General features: G+C 22.3%; 6 protein-coding genes across 6 annotated transcripts; 5 read left to right on the plus strand and 1 right to left on the minus strand. All coding sequences in view use genetic code 6, as the record gives it.

Annotated features, from left to right (window-relative positions):
- Positions 1 to 1818: 1818 nt before the first annotated feature.
- Positions 1819 to 3086, plus strand: TTHERM_000997599 (cation channel family protein; the record flags this gene model as incomplete). The annotated part of the gene is made up of 2 exons (XM_012798420.1): positions 1819 to 1822; positions 1876 to 3086. The coding sequence occupies 2 exons, from the start codon at positions 1819 to 1821 to the stop codon at positions 3084 to 3086; spliced, it is 1215 nt and encodes a 404-aa protein (XP_012653874.1).
- A 704-nt stretch (positions 3087 to 3790) lies between these two features.
- On the plus strand, positions 3791 to 7640 carry TTHERM_00997600 (cyclic nucleotide-binding domain protein; the record flags this gene model as incomplete). Its single annotated transcript, XM_001019200.2, has 5 exons — positions 3791 to 5297; positions 5363 to 5639; positions 5695 to 6082; positions 6144 to 6287; positions 6345 to 7640. The coding sequence occupies exons 1-5, from the start codon at positions 3806 to 3808 to the stop codon at positions 7638 to 7640; spliced, it is 3597 nt and encodes a 1198-aa protein (XP_001019200.2). The 5' UTR covers positions 3791 to 3805.
- A 1051-nt stretch (positions 7641 to 8691) lies between these two features.
- TTHERM_00997610 (tryptophanyl-tRNA synthetase protein) lies at positions 8692 to 10445 on the plus strand. Its single transcript, XM_001019201.2, has 8 exons — positions 8692 to 8772; positions 8831 to 8996; positions 9138 to 9250; positions 9333 to 9490; positions 9616 to 9746; positions 9807 to 9955; positions 10008 to 10159; positions 10257 to 10445. Exons 1-8 carry the CDS (start codon positions 8752 to 8754, stop codon positions 10405 to 10407), a joined length of 1041 nt encoding a protein of 346 aa, XP_001019201.2. The 5' UTR covers positions 8692 to 8751; the 3' UTR covers positions 10408 to 10445.
- A 486-nt stretch (positions 10446 to 10931) lies between these two features.
- Positions 10932 to 11585, plus strand: TTHERM_00997620 (ER lumen protein retaining receptor; the record flags this gene model as incomplete). The annotated part of the gene is made up of 1 exon (XM_001019202.3): positions 10932 to 11585. One exon carries the CDS (start codon positions 10932 to 10934, stop codon positions 11583 to 11585), a length of 654 nt encoding a protein of 217 aa, XP_001019202.1.
- Positions 11586 to 12060: 475 nt separating this feature from the next.
- Positions 12061 to 13785, minus strand: TTHERM_00997630 (tetratricopeptide repeat protein; the record flags this gene model as incomplete). Its single annotated transcript, XM_001019203.3, has 4 exons — positions 12061 to 12468; positions 12536 to 12870; positions 13011 to 13167; positions 13348 to 13785. The coding sequence occupies 4 exons, from the start codon at positions 13783 to 13785 to the stop codon at positions 12061 to 12063; spliced, it is 1338 nt and encodes a 445-aa protein (XP_001019203.2).
- An 861-nt stretch (positions 13786 to 14646) lies between these two features.
- On the plus strand, positions 14647 to 18531 carry TTHERM_00997640 (von willebrand factor type A domain protein; the record flags this gene model as incomplete). The annotated part of the gene is made up of 6 exons (XM_001019204.2): positions 14647 to 15220; positions 15350 to 16586; positions 16643 to 16778; positions 16841 to 16996; positions 17213 to 17952; positions 18030 to 18531. The coding sequence occupies 6 exons, from the start codon at positions 14647 to 14649 to the stop codon at positions 18529 to 18531; spliced, it is 3345 nt and encodes a 1114-aa protein (XP_001019204.2).
- Between the last annotated feature and the right edge of the window lie 362 nt (positions 18532 to 18893).

Below are 18893 nucleotides of genomic sequence, written 5' to 3' on the forward strand. Positions count from 1 at the left end.
TAGAAAATAAATCATTGCCAATTATTGCTTAAATGGCGATTTTGTTTTGGATTTGATCACACTATCATCTTTTTTAGTTACATAGGATTTTTGTATTTATCTATTTTTGCTTGTCAAGCTTTATTAAGCTTCAAATTCAATTCAAAAAATAGATACAAAATTCACATTATCTTAGAGATTTCCCTTTAGCTTTTAAATCAGTTAACTTATCTTTTTGATTTTAATGCTCGCTCATATCAATGGTAATTAATTAATTAATTTATTTTAATTGGTGGTAAATTTTAATTTAAAAAAATTAATTAATTAATTGATAATAAAGGTTGCATTTTTAATTTTGTTGCAAAGGGTTAAGATAATAGTTGGCTAACTAAAAATAATTTGCTGAATACTGATTGGTATGAGCGTTATATAAATAGTGTTTATTTTTCTTTCATCACAATGGTCACTGTAGGATACGGAGATATTACACCCATTTCCCTTGCAGAGAAGGTCTTTGTAATTTTCATGGTTGTGTACAGCTGTGGAGTATTTGGTTATGTCGTCAGTAGTATTGGAAATATATTTACAGAAAGAGCTCAAATACAAGCAAATTATAAGTATTCAATTTAATTTTTTATCATTTTAACATACTTAAAATTAAACAAAAGGAGATAATTGGTTGATATTTTACACTATATGAGGACTAGGAATATAGATTAAATGATCTAATCATAAATATTTTAATATTTGCATTATTTAGATTAGATGGATCACTACAATCACTAAAAGGGAGAGTAAATACTTTTAAAGCTATCTCCTCATCTCTAAAAATAAATAAATATCAGTTCTTATTATCCTTTTCTGAAAAAAACAATTTATTTCAAACTAAATTTTAAAGACTCTATATTAGTTAATGCTTCTTTAAAGATGAAGGAACTTACATTTGGTCCTGGATAAATTATATTTAACTAGAATGACTGTGATAATAGATTATTTTATATTCTCAAAGGGTAAGTGTAACTCAGCAGTAATGGTCATAATATTTGTATAAAAGATGTAAAGTTATTTATAAATAAATATATAATATATTTTTATTATATTATTTTTTCATAGGAAAAAGATAACTGCTTTGGCATCACTGAATTTTTTACAGGAGAGGCTAGAAACTTACAGGCAAAAAGCTTAACTGTTACTTAAATTATATATTTGGAAGCATCTAAGTTCAGTGAAGTATTAAAAGAAGATCATTTAGAATATGTAAAATATTTTATTAATTTTTCTTTTTAAAAAGCAAAAAATCTACATTTAATTTATGCTTATTTGATGACATTTATATGAGTTCATAATGCGATTTTTTTTCTAGTAGCCTATATATTTATTTATTTATTTATAAATAAAATAAATACATATTATTAATTTTTTAATGAATATTGAAATGCTAAACATATAAAATATAAATTGATTTTTTGTTAACATTAACTTCTTGATTTCATAATTAATACTTAACATATAACACATTTTTATTTATATATTGAATAAACAAAATGAGTGGTTATTAAAGAAATATAAAATGCTCCTATTAACTCATATAGAATGACATAGCCTTTTAATTCTACACTGACTGATTTTGTAAATGAAATACTTCGATTTAAAAATATTTTTCAAGTATTTCATAAAACTATTATAAAATCTTTATTTAAAATATGATTTTATCATCGAAAATTATTAATATTAATTTTTTATTTAATTAATAGGAGAAGTTTTGTTCTCTTAGAGACTAAATTATCTATAGCAAGATTTCAGTAGATTAACCATGCTATTTTTGCAACAAATTTAGTCATGTGTATGAATAATGCCCATAATATACTATAAAAAATTAAAAACTACTAATTATAGAAAAAAATAAGAAAAGTGATAATTAAACTAGGTAAAAATTTGAGAGGTTTATTCGTTAAAAATTTAATAGTATTGAAGAAAATGAAGATGTAAGATTAAATCTGAAGGCTGTTAGATTGAATTATTTAAATAATTTAAATTTTAATAAAAATGAAATAATAAAGCTGATTGAAAATAACAATTAAATTGAAGAAGATATAGATTTTTATAGATTTAATGATGCTTTTTAGTTAAAATCAAATGAAGAAGGATAGAGCTTAGACATTCAACTTATCAGCACTGATCTAATAGCTGAAGAATTTTTCCTCGATGAAGAATTTGAAGAAGAAGAATATAAAGATTCGGTACAGAATATTATGCCATTCAACGAATCATATAGGATAATTAAAAGAACTTCTATCCAAACAAGTAACAGTATAACTGAAGAGTAAAAAGATTCTTATCATGCTCCTTTAATCTACTCTAGCAATTAATTATAAAAATAAACTTCAATTTTGCAAAACTAAAATTTGGAGTAAAATAACAGTAATTAATAAAATTTTTAAAATGATCTAAATGACAGATATCATTAAAAGAATAATAAGATTTAACACCTTTATAGATAAAAATCGAGATAAAAAACAATTATTCCCTCAAATTTTTAAAACTAAAACATTAATGAATCTTAGCCTTAGCAATAAACTTAAAACTAATAATTATTATTCGATTAAATGCTTTGTTTATTTGAGAGAATGAATGAAAAGCAATAAACAGAAAACTAAACAGATGTTGTTACTCATGTTTAAAAGGAAGAGTTTTTTGGAATAAGGAATTTTGATTAAATGCAAGAATTTACAAGATATTTTCCTAAAAGTAACTATAATTAAATTTTAGGAAAATTAAGTAGGATAAGCTAAAAAAAGCAAATGGCATCATTAAAAAAAGCAAAGAAGCCATAGCTTAAATGCAAAAGTGCAATTTGCAAGTCACCTTCATCAGCTAAAAGTAAAATTATGTCTACTTTAAAAGCTGTAAAATGCATTGCTAAATTATAGAAAAGATCTTTATTTTAGAATGAAAGCTAATTAAATTTTAGTCATTAAAATGTTACTCTTACTGATAGATCCACAGGAGCTTAAAATATTACTATGGATTAAAAAAGTGAAAATGTTTTATTAAATAATAAGCAAAATTGTGTTGTTAAATCTAAATTTTTAAGTCCTTTTGTATGAAAAATATAAATAAAATTAAACAAATTTTTTTAATCAAGCTATTTTTATTTCAAATTAATAAATTAATGTATAACTTTGAATATAATAAATGTTTAAATTTAACTATTTCATTTTAATTTAAAACATCTATTTTATTTATAAAGGGAAAATTTAGACTATTTATTTTTTTTTAATTTTTAAAATCAAAATAAATCCCAAAAATTTAGCTGGGTTTTTTCTGGTAATTATTTGTTTAATTAAAAAAATTATTCTTTTATTGATTAAATTCTTATTTATGGATAATATTTTAAGAATTTTATTCACTATCAATTTGTTTTCTCATAAATTATGTATTTAGAAAATAGTTTGAAATAGTTGTAATAATTAGATTTTTTATTCTAAAAATATAAATTAATAGGGTTTATGTTTATCTTTCTATTAAAAAAATAGATTTTTGTTGAAAATACCTATTAATCTTTAAGTATTTTTTTCGATTAAGCTATATTTTGATCGATTTACTTATTTAGATGAAATGTAGAAAGTATTTTTGTATAAAAGTCATTAATATATTTCAAAATTAGCGAAAAATGTGAATGAAAATCTTATATTATAAACCAATTTATTTTTAGAGGTTTTTATACGAATTAACTACTTAAATTTATTGGTCTAACTAATCTTAAAAATAAAATATAATTTATTTCACAAAAAAAAATTTTGATTGATTAGGATAATTAACAAAAATGAAAGAAAATTATACCTAGAATGATGTAATTTAAAAATATGATAATATAAATGTAAATAAATAATTATAAGAACTCAATTCAGGCTTGCAAACTTAATAGCCTATGTTTAGTCTGAGAAACCATACTTCAAGTTTTTCTTCTAGTAGAGCTTTTAAGGATTATTAAAAGTAAGAAAGTGAAGAAAATTATGTTAGTAGAGGGGATTTTAATGATAATTCTGATACAATAATAGAGCGTAAGTAGATAAGCAGAAGTTAGTTAGAAATTTTACTTTAATAATCATAGAGATAAAAGTTAAATTGTATTTAACCTTTAAATTCTACTATTTATCCAAAAATTAATCTTCATGAGAAATAACAAGAAAATAGTAATATGGAATTCAATCAAGATTAATATGACAGTAATTTGTTATAAAAGCTTTATTCAAAATAAAAAAGTACTATAAAAAGTTCTTAAGACACTGATTCAGATTGTGCTAAGCAAGATTCAGAATAAAATATATTCTATAATAAACAACATAATTTCAAGAAAGAACTTCCTTACTAAAGAAATAGTGATGAACATTAATCTAAGAAGTTCTAAAATTAATACAAAAAAGAGATTGTAAATGAAAATAAAAAACATTCGCAAAATCAATAAGCTTAGAAAGGAGGGCAATGTGAACTTTTTAATAGTAAAAAAGTATAAAATTCAGAAGAAATTAATTTAAGCTAACTGCTACTGCAGTAGAGAAGAGAATAACTATGTAAAGAAACAAAATAAATTATAAAAAAGAAAGATGAAAAATTATGGAATGTTTTTGTAGTTAGGCTGGGTATTTTTTAAAGGTTTTTAAGAAATTTAAAAAACTTATCCGAGTCATACAAATTTAGAATGATGAATGCAGACTAAAAATAGAAATTTAATGATTTATCTTTCTTTCAATCAAAATAAAAAAAGTTTAATAATTCAGCTAGTTTCCAAAAAATACTTTTAAAAATATTTTCTAAATTTTTTTAAAAAATAGCAAGTAAAATAAAAATATTTAATCCGCTCAATTTTGCAGTAATTTGCTTAGAATTGGTGATGCTAGTGATTTTAATTGCACAAATATTCATTTTACCACTTGCCGATTCATTTGATATTAGCTATTTGAAAGATGGAATATTCTATCTTATAATTTACACTTTCCCTGTAATTATGTTTTCAATCACTATTCTAGTTAAATTAAACACTGGGTTTTTTAAAGAAAATATTGTAGTTAGTGATAGAAAGTAAATTTTCCTCAATTATTACTAAAGGGGTGATTTATTTCTTGATTTTATTATTGTTGTTTCTTTTTTGTGGACAAACGGTTTTTATAATTATTTATTTTTGCTCTTAAAACTTTTCTAAATTCAGAATTCAATAGTAAAAATCGATATAAAATTTTCGCTCTCTTAAAGATTTGCATTTAGCTTTTAAATCTCAAAACTCATCTTACTTGTTTTGATGCTCGCACATTTAAATGGTAATTAATTTATTTTAAATATTTTTCTTCCATTTAATGTAAATTAAACAAAAAATAATTAATAGGGTGTATTTTTAATTAAATTGCAAAGAATTTAGAAGAAAGCTGGTTGACTAAAAATAATTTATAAAACACGGATTGGTATGAGAGATATATAGATAGTTTATATTTTTCATTTATCACTATGGCTACAGTTGGGTATGGAGATATAATACCTATTTCTCTTTAGGAGAGAGTATTTGTAATTTTTATGGTTGTTTACAGTTGTGGTGTTTTTGGTTATATCCTCAGCAGCATAGGAAATATTTTTTAAGAGAGAGCATAAATTAAAGCAAATTATAAGTATTTTATTTTATTTTATTTTTTTATTTTTACAATGAATTTTTAATCAAATAAGGAGGTAACTAATTGATATCATTCATTATATGAGGATAAGGAATATTGATCAGATACTCTAATAAAAAATTTTTTAATATCTGCACTATTTAGAGAAAATGGAAGATTATAACCACTAAAAGGGACAGCAAATAGTTGAAAAGCTTTCTCCTGACCTTCAATAATAAATCAACATAAATTCTTACTATCCTTTTCTTAAAAACTCTAATTACTTTAAACTCAACTTTAAAGATTCCATTTTAATTAACGCTTCTCTTAAAATGAAGGAACTCACATTTGGCCCTGGTCAAATAATATTTAACCAGAATGATTTAGATAGCAAAATTTATTTTATATTGAAAGGAAAAGTTCAACTTTCTATTAATAACCACAATATTTGTACAAAAGATGTAAGAATAAACTAATTAAATAATTATTTCTTTAAATAAATAAATTTAATTTTTGAACTAGGAAGACGACAGGTGCTTTGGGATAAGCGAGTTTTTTACAGGTGAATCAAGGAGCTTATAAGCAAAAAGCATCTCTGTCTCTTAAATATTATATTTAGAATTAAGTAATTTCTAAGAAGTTTTAAAAGAAGATCTTTTAGAATATGTAATTAATTTATTTTTTAAAAATGAATGTTTAAAATTTAATTTAAAAATGAATTAGGAGAAGTTTTGTTCTCTGAGAGATTAGATTATTTTTAGTAAGATTTCGGTAGACTAATCATGCTATTTCTGCAATAAATATAGTCACATCTATGACTAATGTCCCTTTTATACTTTAAAAAATTAAAGGCTTCTAATGATTGAAAAAAGTAAAAGAAATATAAATTAGCTTAGATAAAAAATTGAGAGACGCTTTCCCTTTAAATCTAATTGCCTTTAAGATATTGAAAAAATAAAGCTGAATTTAAAAGCAGTTAGATTAAACTATATAAACAAACTTGCATTTGATAAAAATGAAATGATTTAACACATATAAGATAATATTTTGATTCAAAACGATATAGAATTTTATAGGAATAACAACGCTTTCTAATATAAGTATAATGAAGAAGAATAAACATTTAGTATTCTTTTATTAAATTCTAATGAAGTATGTGATGAATTTATGTCAGAGGAGGATGAATAAATTGAAAATAGTGATTCTGTTGAAACTTTTGACTAAATTTAAAATAATAACAATAAGAAAATTGGTAGAAGTTCAATAATAGGAGGTGATATCTATACTGAAGAACAGTAATTTCCATCATCTTCTATTTTTTAAAACTAACATAACCAACTTAAAAAAAGAAACTCTATTTTACCAAACCCTATTTAAATGCAAAGTAATAATAATATAAATTCTCATAATAGTTATACAGGAGATAGACTTCATTAATAATCAAACACAAAAATTCAAAATTTGTATCGATAAGCATCATAGAGTTCCTAAAAATCTTCAAGGAGGTAGTCCAATTAGTCATACAAGCGAAATCCAACTTCTGATGGTTCTGCTAAAAAAATTCAAGATTAACTTTTATTTAATTAAATTGTTGAAATTTTAACATAAGTACAGGCAAAATAAGAAGCTGATAAATCAGATATGCAAAGTATTTTTTTAAAAAATTAATTTTTTGATATTAATAATTTTGATTAAATGAAGAACTTCACTCGCTATTTTCCTAAAAGCAATTTTATAAATATTATAACAAAGTATAATAACCTAAATTTAAAAAAACAAAGAGCTTAACTTAAAAAAGATGGAAAAAGTAACAAAATAAGGCAGGCATTAATTTACTCCTCTGCTTTTAAGAAAAGTAATAGACCTCATACTTCATAATAAATCTAAAATACCATTAAACTAGATGCTAAAGATAAAATCAAATCAAATTTTTAAATACATTCATCTCAAGAAATAAAAGATGCCAAATTTAATTTTAATATTGAAAAATAATAAAATATAACAAATGGTTTTAGATGATTTTTTTGTTACTCAAAAATTAAATCAATGTTCTTATATAGTTAATGTATAATTAAGTTATTTAAAAGTTTTAATATTATTTCATAAATTCATTCTATCTATAAAGTTTATTTTTTTTAAATATACCGTAAATACTCTTATTTAAGCCTACCAAAAATTCTATTATCAATAAATTTAGTCAGCTTATAGTGTGCTCATATTAGAACACCATCTTAAATTAGGATCAGCTTAAGATAGAGTATTTACGGTACAACTTTTATTTCTATTAAAAAAGTAAAATCTCCTTAATGATATTGTATATTTTCTAAGCTTTTTTTAATTTTTTTAGTCTCTAAAATAATTAAGTACGTATTATAATAATTTTTTAATTATAAGTGCTCTAATCTAAATTAAGTAATATTTATAGATGAATTATAATTATGTTCTAATGTTTATTGGCAAATTAATCTTTGCTTATTTTTTTTAAATTTTCACATAAAAGGGGAACATTAACAGATATTAACAAAAACGCTGCATAAATATAAATAGCAAACAAATTTTTACTTACTCTTTTTTTAAATTTAAATCTTTTACAAAATAAAAAATAGATACATGATTTATTAATTGTTTGTAATAATTAACATTAACTAAGTTCCTTTCTAAGTTTTATGTTGTTTTATTTTCAAATATAAATATGTAAACTTAAAAGTAAAAAAAATAAATAGTTTATTTAATTATTTTACAAACAAAATAGATAGTTTATTTAATATTTTCCAAACAAATTAAATAATATTTAGATATATTTCTAGTAGATTTTATATCTAATTGAAAGTTATTTCTAGATTTCACATATGAAGATAAATAAATACATAGATAGATAGATAGATAGATAGATAGATAGATAGATAGATAGATAGATAGATAGATAATAAATACGCTTAAATTTTTTAATTAATTCAGAAATTAAAATGAAATTTTAATAGAAAGTAATAACAAACAAACTTATAATAATCTTAACCCATTTCAAATAGATTATAAGCTTCATTAATTATTTATCTATAATTTATTGATTAACAATTTATACTAAAATTAATTAAAAAAAGATCTACTTATCAAAATAGGTATTAACATCATGAGTGCTAAGAAAATAGCAGTAATTATTAAGTCTAACAAATTCATAAATAAAATATATCATTTATAAAATTAACCAGAGGGATCTCATTTTTTCAGGTATTTAGCCAACAGGAAAGCTTCATTTAGGAAATTATTTGGGTGCCATTTAAAACTGGGTAAAACTACAAGAAAAATATCATGAAAAATCAGATATTTTCTTTTGTATAGTTGATTAGCATGCACTAACCGATAAATTTAAAATAGGTAAAATCAACTTTATAATTATAGATAAATACATTCTTTATTGAATGCATTAAACAAAATATTTTCTAAATTTAAATTATTTTTTTAAGTATAAATTGGATTTGAGACTAATCACTATTTTTTAATGAAAAAATAAAATAGATCATTAGATCTACTTTGAAGATACAACTAAAGATAACACTATTATAATGGCAGCTGCTTTATTAGCATCTGGAATAGATCCCAAAAAATCTAACATTTTCGTTTAATCAGCTGTAATTTCAAAATTTAATTTTATGTGTTTTTTATTTGCATGTAACAAACCTAATTATTTGTATAAATATTATTATTATAAAGGTTCCTTATCATGCAGAGCTTTAATGGATGTTAGGATGTATTGCTCCTCAAAATTGGTTAAATACAATGACTTAATATAAAGATAAAAAATCAAAAAACTCTAGTTTGGGTTTATATTCTTACCCTGTTCTCATGGCAGCTGATATTTTACTTTACAAGTAATTAGTTAATGATTTATTTATTTATTTACTTATTTAGCCAAATCTTTTTGTTAATAATAATATCTTTCTAGAAATATTAATAATTAATTATTTTCGTAAACAAATTCTAATTTTTTAAATAGTGCTACTCATGTTCCTGTTGGAAGCGATTAAAAGCAGCATTTAGAGTTAACTAGAGACTATGCTACAAGGTTCAATACATTATTTAAAAATGATAAAACATAGGGTATTTCAATGCCTTAATACATAGAATGTAATTCAATAAAATTCCATGAAATAGTTAATTTAATATAAATTTTTTAAATAATACAAGCTGAATTTCCTAGAGTAATGAGTCTTAAAGATGGTACTAAAAAAATGTCTAAATCAGATCCTAGTGATTTTTCTAGAATTAACTTGACTGATACTCCTGAAGTAGTTTATGACAAGATCAAAAAAGCTAAAACTGACTCAATCCCTATTGTATTTAAAAGCAATATTTAAAAATCTTCTTATTCATTTTTTATTAATAAAGGTTAAATTAGATCCAAACAGACCTGAAGTAACTAATCTTATTAGAATATATAGCTCTTTATCTGGTTAGAGTATCAAAGAAATTGAAGCTACTTTTTCATCAAGCTCTATGAAAGATTTTAAAGACAAACTCTCTGAGCTTATTATTACAAAGTAAATAAAATTAATTTTTTAATTAGCATTAATTAAATAATATTTTTATTATTCATTTATTTAACTAATAATAAATAATTCTTTATTTTTTAATTAGAGTTTGCCCAATTGGTTTAAGAATAGAAGATCTATTATCAAACTAAGACTACGTTTACGAGTCTTTAAAGCAAGGTAACGAAAGAGCTTACGATAGAGCCAAAGAAAATATTCAAAGAATAAAAAAAGAGATGGGAATGTATGTTATGTGATGGATAAATATTTATAAAATAACTATTTATATTTGATTAGTTGATTAAAAATTAATTTTTTAAATAAAATTTTGTCAATTCAATGAAAAAACTTTATCTACAAAGTGTTATTTTATAATTTTAAAAACTTATTCAATAAATTAGGCATAAATATAAACAAAATATAAAAATTTATGCAATTTTTAAGAATAACAATATATTTAAACCATAAAAGTTACACTTTAATTTTTTAGAAGGATCTGCAAATAATTATTTTTATTGATAGTAAATAATTATTTTTATTACTCATTAGCAACTAATTACCAGATTACAACAGAAGATTTCAAATAAAATAATACTTGCATTTTTGAGGGTTGATAAGTATTGATTAAATTTGATAAAAAATATGATAGCGTGGGTAACTTGAATTGAAGCATTTGTATCTTTATTAAAGAAAGATTAGCTATTCTATTGGAATAATTTGATTAAAAAAAATATATTTTTCAAATAAAAAAGTAGAGTTAGAATAAAATTAGTTATTAGAAATGGAGCTAGTACTTTTATTATTCTTATTAGGATACGTAATTTAAGATGCAGGCTGCGTAATTTTACTTCTAAGAATATTGAAGCAAAGGTCTGTTGATGGTTTATCTCTTTAATCCCAAGTTATGTACGGATTAGGAACATTAATGAGAGTAATCTACACTTTCGATACAAGACTAAGCAATTACACAATTGTATTTGTTGAAATGATGGTTGCTGTTTTACTCCACATAGGCATACTTTATGGTTTCTTCAAGTACAGATACACTCAAACTTCAGATATTTAATCTCCTTTAATTAGCTGGAAAACAATAATACCCGTATGTTCAGTTTTAGCTTACTTTTTCCATCCAGGTGAATAGTATGAATATCTACAAATTTTAGTATCTCTATCCATGTTTATTGAAGCAGTAGGTCTCCTACCATAAATTTATGTAAATCGCAAGCAAGGACGTGTAGAATATGAATTAGGAAAATATCTCATTTTTATGGTTGCAAGCAGAATAGCAAGATTAGCATTTTGGTTTGTAATGTATAGAATGGGTGATTAAAATATTGAATTGATGGTTGCTGATATTGTTCATACAGTTCTTCTTGCAGATTTTGCAATTCTTTTTATTAAAAACAAAGGCAAAGAAGTTATCTTAGTAATTTGAATTATGTAAGTAAGATATGTTAAAAAATAAAATAGTTAAATTCATTTTTTTCGTTCATAATATTTGTACAAACGTGTTAGTTAATTGATTTAATCACAAAAAAGATACATCAAAAACGAAATTTATTAACTTATTTATTTAGTTATTTATTTATTTTGTGTTTATTATAAAAATCAAATAGATTATAATCTATATTCTCATTTATGTATTTATTTAGTTATTTACTTTCTGTTTTTCCAATCAAAATAGCAAAAGTAAATTCTTTATAATTACCTCTTTTATGTATTTATTCTATTTTAATTATTATCTCTTAAGCTTATCATATATTTTTAAGATAGAATTATATTTAATTTTAACAATTTTCTATAATGATTATGTTGAGTTATATTTTAAAACGAATTTTTAATAAAATTATAAAAGAAGATATTTGAAACATTTTTCTTACATATTATTAATATAAATAAATACATTTTAATCAAACAAAATCGTATTATTCTTTGAAAACAGTATAAAAGGGACTTATTTTGCTAACTACTGTAATTTCAGCTACTTGTGGCAAGACGTATCCTCTAATTGAAAAAACTTGGTTTAAAGTTAAGTTTGCATCTATTTTTTTATATCCTTAGGCTGAAGGCCAAGTTTTTAAATCTGTTGGTTAATATAAAGGCTTTGTTTAGTTGAATTCAATATAAACTTCTATATTTTCCATAGTGTATTAATGTTTATGATCCCATGGTAATGGATCCTTGAAGATAGCAGCCAAATGATCTTTGAGCACATCTTTCTCTCTTGTGTCATCAATGTAATCCATCTAAGAAAATTCGGGGTAGTGAACGAAAATAGGAATATGCAAAATTTTCTCATCATCTAAATAAACACATTTCTATATTTGAAAAAAAAGTCAGCATACATTATGATGTAAAATTTAAATTATAATTAATAATAATTACTTTGCATGAGTCAGGGAAATCCATCATTTGGTTACCCAAGTAGATTTTTCTCTTTTTTAGCTCTGTATGCAAGATCAAAGTTTGTGTATTTTTATGTTCTTAAATTTTTTCCCTTCTTTTTCTTTCATTTTCTATTTGTTTTTCACTTTCTTTTTTAATATCTAACAATTCCTTATTATTTGGCTCATGCTATAAACCTGTCAAACAAGTTAACAAACTTTCATCATATCTTCTTAATAAACTTTCAATTTGAGCTTTTCTAAAGTAAGCCTTAATAAACTTTTCATCGTATTTAATAGCCATTTTACAGTCATCAATAGCCTTACCATAATTTTCTATTTTTAATAAGTAAAAAATGAAAAATCTATTGAAATAAATAATCGTTATAATCAATAATATCAAATCTAAATGGAAGTTTTAGAAGCTATTTTATATTTATGTATAACCTATTGTAAAATAAATTGTAAGTATTTACTTAATTTCATGTTCATTAAAGCTCTATTATTATGTAACTATGCATTTACATCCTTTTCGCTACTTTTAGCATCAATACCTTCAGTATAAGCGTTTAATGCTTATCTAATAAAATATCTTTTACCTTCTCCTTTTTTGTAATGCTCATTTCCTTATCTCTAAAAAAATAATTTAAAATTGATTAATACTTTTCAAACTATAAACTAAAAGTAGGGATTTCTAATTACTTCAAAAACTAAAAGCTATTTAAAAACTATTTTATTTTACTAAGTAAATAAAATCCCTCTTTTTTTATTATGTAAAAAAAATACTTCGATATAAACTCTAAAAATACTAACCTTGAAATTTTAAGCAAGATTTTCTGGAGTATCATCATACATTAAATTTTAAAGAGCAAGCAATTCAGGATAATCTTCTATATTCTTAGGAATTTCCTTCATAAAGAGGGGATGCTTCTTTAAATAATTTGTTGTTTCTTCTAACTCTTCAGGAGTCATTCTAGTCTTAGACTCCCAATCATCAGGCATATCATCAAATAATCCAGCCATTTAATACAATACGCTAATTTAGAATATCCTACTTTTTTAGAAATCTATTTATTTATCTTTACTCTACTTAACCAATATAAATAATTACTTTAGTTTAATAATTATTAATTTAGCTTAAATATATCTTCCTAATATATATAAATATAATAAGTAATATTTCTTTCTATCTTTCTTTTAGATACTTTTGATTTATATCAATATTTTATAATAAATTCTTTCGTTAAACATTTCAAAAGTTAATCATTTTACAATTAAAAGCTAATGCTTTCATTATTCGTTATTGTAGAAATAACTCATTTAAAATATTTAATTTTTTTTATTTACCAGAATTCATAAATAACTTGATCTATTTTTATTTACATTTAATTTTCAATATATTTAATTTTATTTTAAAAATTTAATTCATTTATGTTTAAATCAATCTATTAATAATATATTTTTAATACTAAATATTAGTCTTATTATAAAAACCACAGTTTCTAAGGTAATATCCTTTTACGTTATCGACACTACAATCATAATCAAACCTCTGCTAATTATCTGTTGTAACATCATAAGTAAAGTAAGTTGATAATACTTTTATTTCTTTGTTTATGTAATCAATAACTTTCTAATAAGCACTTACAGATAAATAGAATGATAAATTAAATTAGCTATCTGAATTTGGTTTTTGAAATTGTCAAAAAAACTTAAAAAAATTGAAAATATTATTTTTATATTTTTAAGATAGTTATTAAAAAATTAATAATATAATTAGTCCTTTAAAATTAATAAAAATTAATAGAGAGATTTTACAAAAAATTAATCTAAAATATATTTTTAAGATTCATATCATATAAACAGTGTATTTTGAGAAAATAATATTTTTTATGATGATAGTATTTGTGTTAATTAAATTTAGAAAAAGGATAAGGATTAGTTAGTAGAAATTCATTCCTATTTCTGATAATAATCTTAATATTTAGATCTAAATATCTAATAATTAAATTTTTGAAAGGCAAAAATCAATTGTTATAATTGTAAATAGAATCATAGTTTTTTTCATTTTGATTAAAAATAAAAAAAATAATTGATTATTTATTTTTATAAATGGACCTCAAAACAAGCATTTTTCTAACTTTTTTCGTGCCGATCACTCTTACTTCAACTATAATTTTGGTCTTAATTTACTATTTAATTAATGATTTTACTAATGATTACACTGATACTATGCAGAGAGATATAATTAATGATACAACATCAAATGTTAACTAAGTAATTAATGCAATGTAATTTAAATTGCAATAAGATTATCAATCGATTGTTATTTATATTACTGCAATGAATTAACTTATTAATTAAATGGCAAAAAATCCAAAAATAATAAACCCAAATTATCTTGCCTAACCAATAGGCTAATTTAACTTTAATTAGTATAAATAATTTTTGCAGCAACATCCATCATACGACTTAAATAAGCTTGAGTATTTTACTAGTTCTTTTTATAATTCTAATGTAGCTGACTTTGATGAATTGACTGATAGTGATAAAGATTTTATTAATCTTAAAAAATAAATAGATATTTTAACTTATACTTTCATAAAGGATGGAGGTATTAACCTAATAAATCTTCTAAGTACTTATATAATATCTATAGACAGCGGAACAACTTATGACTACCCAAGTAATTAATTATTATTATTTTCTCAAATCACTTAAAGCAAGAAACTATTTACAAATAATAATATAATATACATAAATAAATAATACTATTCTTCAAATATATAAACATTAAAATTATTTTTATTAATAGATAATATAGGTTAATACTAATAATATATTTCATAGACCCCAAAAAAATTAAAAACCCATTTTACTAGTAGTAATTGTGATAGTTAAACAAATACATATCCATACAACTTCAAGTGTAGCTCTTGGTTTTAATAAGCAAATAGCATAAATAATAACAATATCACATTTACATAGCCTTATTTAGATAGTTTATCTAAAACTTTTATTAGCACTGTTTGTGTAAAAACATATGACATGAAATATATATTCTGTTTTGATTTTAATATTAAAAGCAATCCTTTTGGAAATAATAATAATGGTACAAGCAAAAGCTATTACTATTTAATATTTCCTGGAACAAGAGAACCAATAGTATATCCTAATCTGAATATAACTACAGTGAAAACTATAGATTACTATGAATTTGTTAACACAACCACTAATTCTTAAGATTAGAAAAGTTTTAAGGATAAAACTTCTATTTTCGATTAAACTTATACTTCTTTTAACAGTAGTGATACTTTAGGTTTGTATGAAAATTAGACACTAACAGTAAAATATATGAAGGATCTTCAAAATTATTACTTATTTATAAAGAATATATCGACATGTTAAAAGTTAATTGATTAATAGTATAAAACAAATCCCGGCAAATCTCTACCTTATTAAGATAGTTAGATAGATATCAGAGCTTATTTGGGTTATGTTTTAAAAGAAGATGCAATTTTATCTGATGTTCAGGATATCTAAGACTAAATTAGTTTTATTCTTGTTATGGATTAAATGATTCTAATTTTCATTGTATTTATTATGGTCTATTAAGTTTTTGCTTTCACTTTTACTTTCTCTAATCAGATTATTGAACCTGTTGATCATCTTATAGCATGTCTTAAAAAAATATAGGCTGATGAATTGGAAAAAGTTTATGAATTTCTCTCTAAAAATTTAGTTGACGATGAAATTTAATAAAAGAAAAAGAAACGTAAAAAATAACTTAACAATAATTAAACTTAAAATATTAATGGCCTATATAGTCCTGATTATTTGCTGTAAAATACTTCATCAGATAGCAGTTCTTCATCCTCCTCCTCCTCTTCCCTTTCCAGCTCTGACGATTCTATGGATGAATAAATCACACTTTAACAAAAAAAAGAAAAGAATAGATAAAAGATATTAAAAAAGAAAATCAGAGATGAATCAATAAAAATTAAAAAGTAGAAAGAGTAAGAACAACAAAATCAGATATCTGCTGATTTAATGTAAAATATTATTTTAATTTTAAAAATTTTGAATAATATTTTTATTGGTAATATAGGTAACTTTACAGGGTATTATATGAGATTGTTCATGTAATAAAAGTAGCTAACATTAATTTTCTTCAAGGAAATGCAGAGTAAGCTCTAATAACTTATGCTAAATCAGTAAATTTCTTTACAGCTCTTTAAAACGAGGTTAAAACTTAATATAATTTAATAATCATTTTTAATTGTTAACTAATTTATTTTATTAACAGAATGCAGTATCAATATGTTTAAATAATATGGGAAATGTGTATATGAAGCAGCAAAAGTATATTTAAGCATCTTAGAAGTACCAAGAGTCTCTGCAATTCGTACAAACTCAAAGAGAGAAATTAATTGAAATTTGTAAAAAAAAGAATTAAGATTAGGTAAAATTAAAAATAAAAAATATGTATTCGCAATAATTTTTTACTTGCTTATTTAGCCCAACTTTATTAAAGAATTTAAAATTGTATAAATTAAATTCATAATTATTTGATAAAGTTTTAATAATGAATAAACTTTTTTCTATTCTATTCATGGAATTTTTATAAAAATCAATACATTTTTTAAATTCATTTTCAATCTTATTAAAATTTTATAAGGATTTATACCAAGATGAACAGTTTAGGTATTTTACATCTCTGTTTATTACTAGATCTTTCCATTTAGCAGAATCACTTATAGAGGCAATTTAGTAAAAATAATATGATGCAATGAAGTTTTTAGGTTTGTTCTCAAAGGAAGATTGCTATCTTGAGATTAAAAAGAAATACGAGGTTATTAGATAAAATCTAAGAACATTTAATAGTGACAGAAGTTTGTTTGATCCAATGATAGCTCATGTTCTTTTGTAATTAGCATTATGTTCTATTGAGTTAGGAAAAAAGAGTGAGGCAATAATGTTTCTTGAAGAGGCAGAAGATGAAATTAAAAAGGATGTCAATCCTTTATATCCTTTTCATTTAGATGTTCCTAAAGAAATTTTAGCTTAAAGAATTTTATATTTACAAGGATATTTTAATATTAAAATAAATTAACTTTATATTGGCGCTATATTTTTAACTAAATCTATTGAGTATGGTAAAATATATTGCCCTAAATATAGATTGAAGGCTCTTTTACTACTCAAAAATCTCTTCGATATGATTGAAGAAAATAAATAGCTATCTTCGTTTTCTGGAATTAACTATCTGCTAGAGAAATATAGGCCATTGATCAAAGATGTTCTTTTTCTCTCGAATATTTCTAGTTCCATGGGTTGTCGTGAAAAGATTCTGTTCTCAAGCTAAATTATATATACAATTTTCTAAAAATATATTGGAAAGAAATTTGACAGAATTGGGTAATAAATTAATATTAATTTAGCAATAAAATGTAGGAAAAAAAATTTCTTAATAATTTATTTAAACTAACAAATAGGTATTATTTATTTAACGAGAGTGTGAAAGAAGTATTTGGCTTATAGAGAGCTGATAAAAATTGGTGCTTCTTAGAAAATATGCTGTAAAACATGCCAACTGTGTCTGGGAAAGCATCAATATCTAATGCTCTAAACGAAGCATTTAAAATATATGATAAAAATTAATATTATGCTCATACTTTGCACATGAAAAAAGTTGATTTAAATTATAAAAAGTTTGTTATTTTATTTACTGATGAAGCAGATATTCTCCAAGAAGGAAAGTAAATCAAGAAACAATGGTAAAAGATTAAAGAAAATTTCAGATTTTCAAATATTATCCTAGTTATCTTCGCTTTCACAGATAATCACGAAGTTATGAAAATATTTAAAGAGCTTGTTGATTATTGCTAAGATGGTTTTGTAATTCACTATAAAGAAGAAAAAACTATTCATTCTTATTTTTAAAATATGACAGAAACATTAATGCAAGAATCTTATGAAATAGAATACATTTCATGAAATAATTTATTAATTTATAATTTTGTTGAAATTTTGAAAATCTTATAACTAAAAATATCCTATTATGTTTATGAATAACCAAAAAAAATAATTATAAGATAAAATTCCTTCAATATATTCTTTTATCTTAACAAAAAGTTTGTAATTAGAGTTATACCAACCAATATATCTAACATTTATTTTATATTCTTAAAATATTGATATTTATTGATAATTTTTTTTCTCTCAAATAATTAAGTAAATAATATCCAAAATTTAGATTATTTCCATCCTCAAAAGAGTTTATAAATATAGGATTTATTTGATTGATATAAAAAATAAACTATTGAACAATTCTATTTGTAACTTATTACATATTGTTT

The sequence above is a fragment of the Tetrahymena thermophila genome (assembly GCF_000189635.1).
Source record: "Tetrahymena thermophila SB210 genomic scaffold scf_8254589, whole genome shotgun sequence".
Taxonomy (NCBI): Eukaryota; Ciliophora; class Oligohymenophorea; order Hymenostomatida; family Tetrahymenidae; genus Tetrahymena; species Tetrahymena thermophila.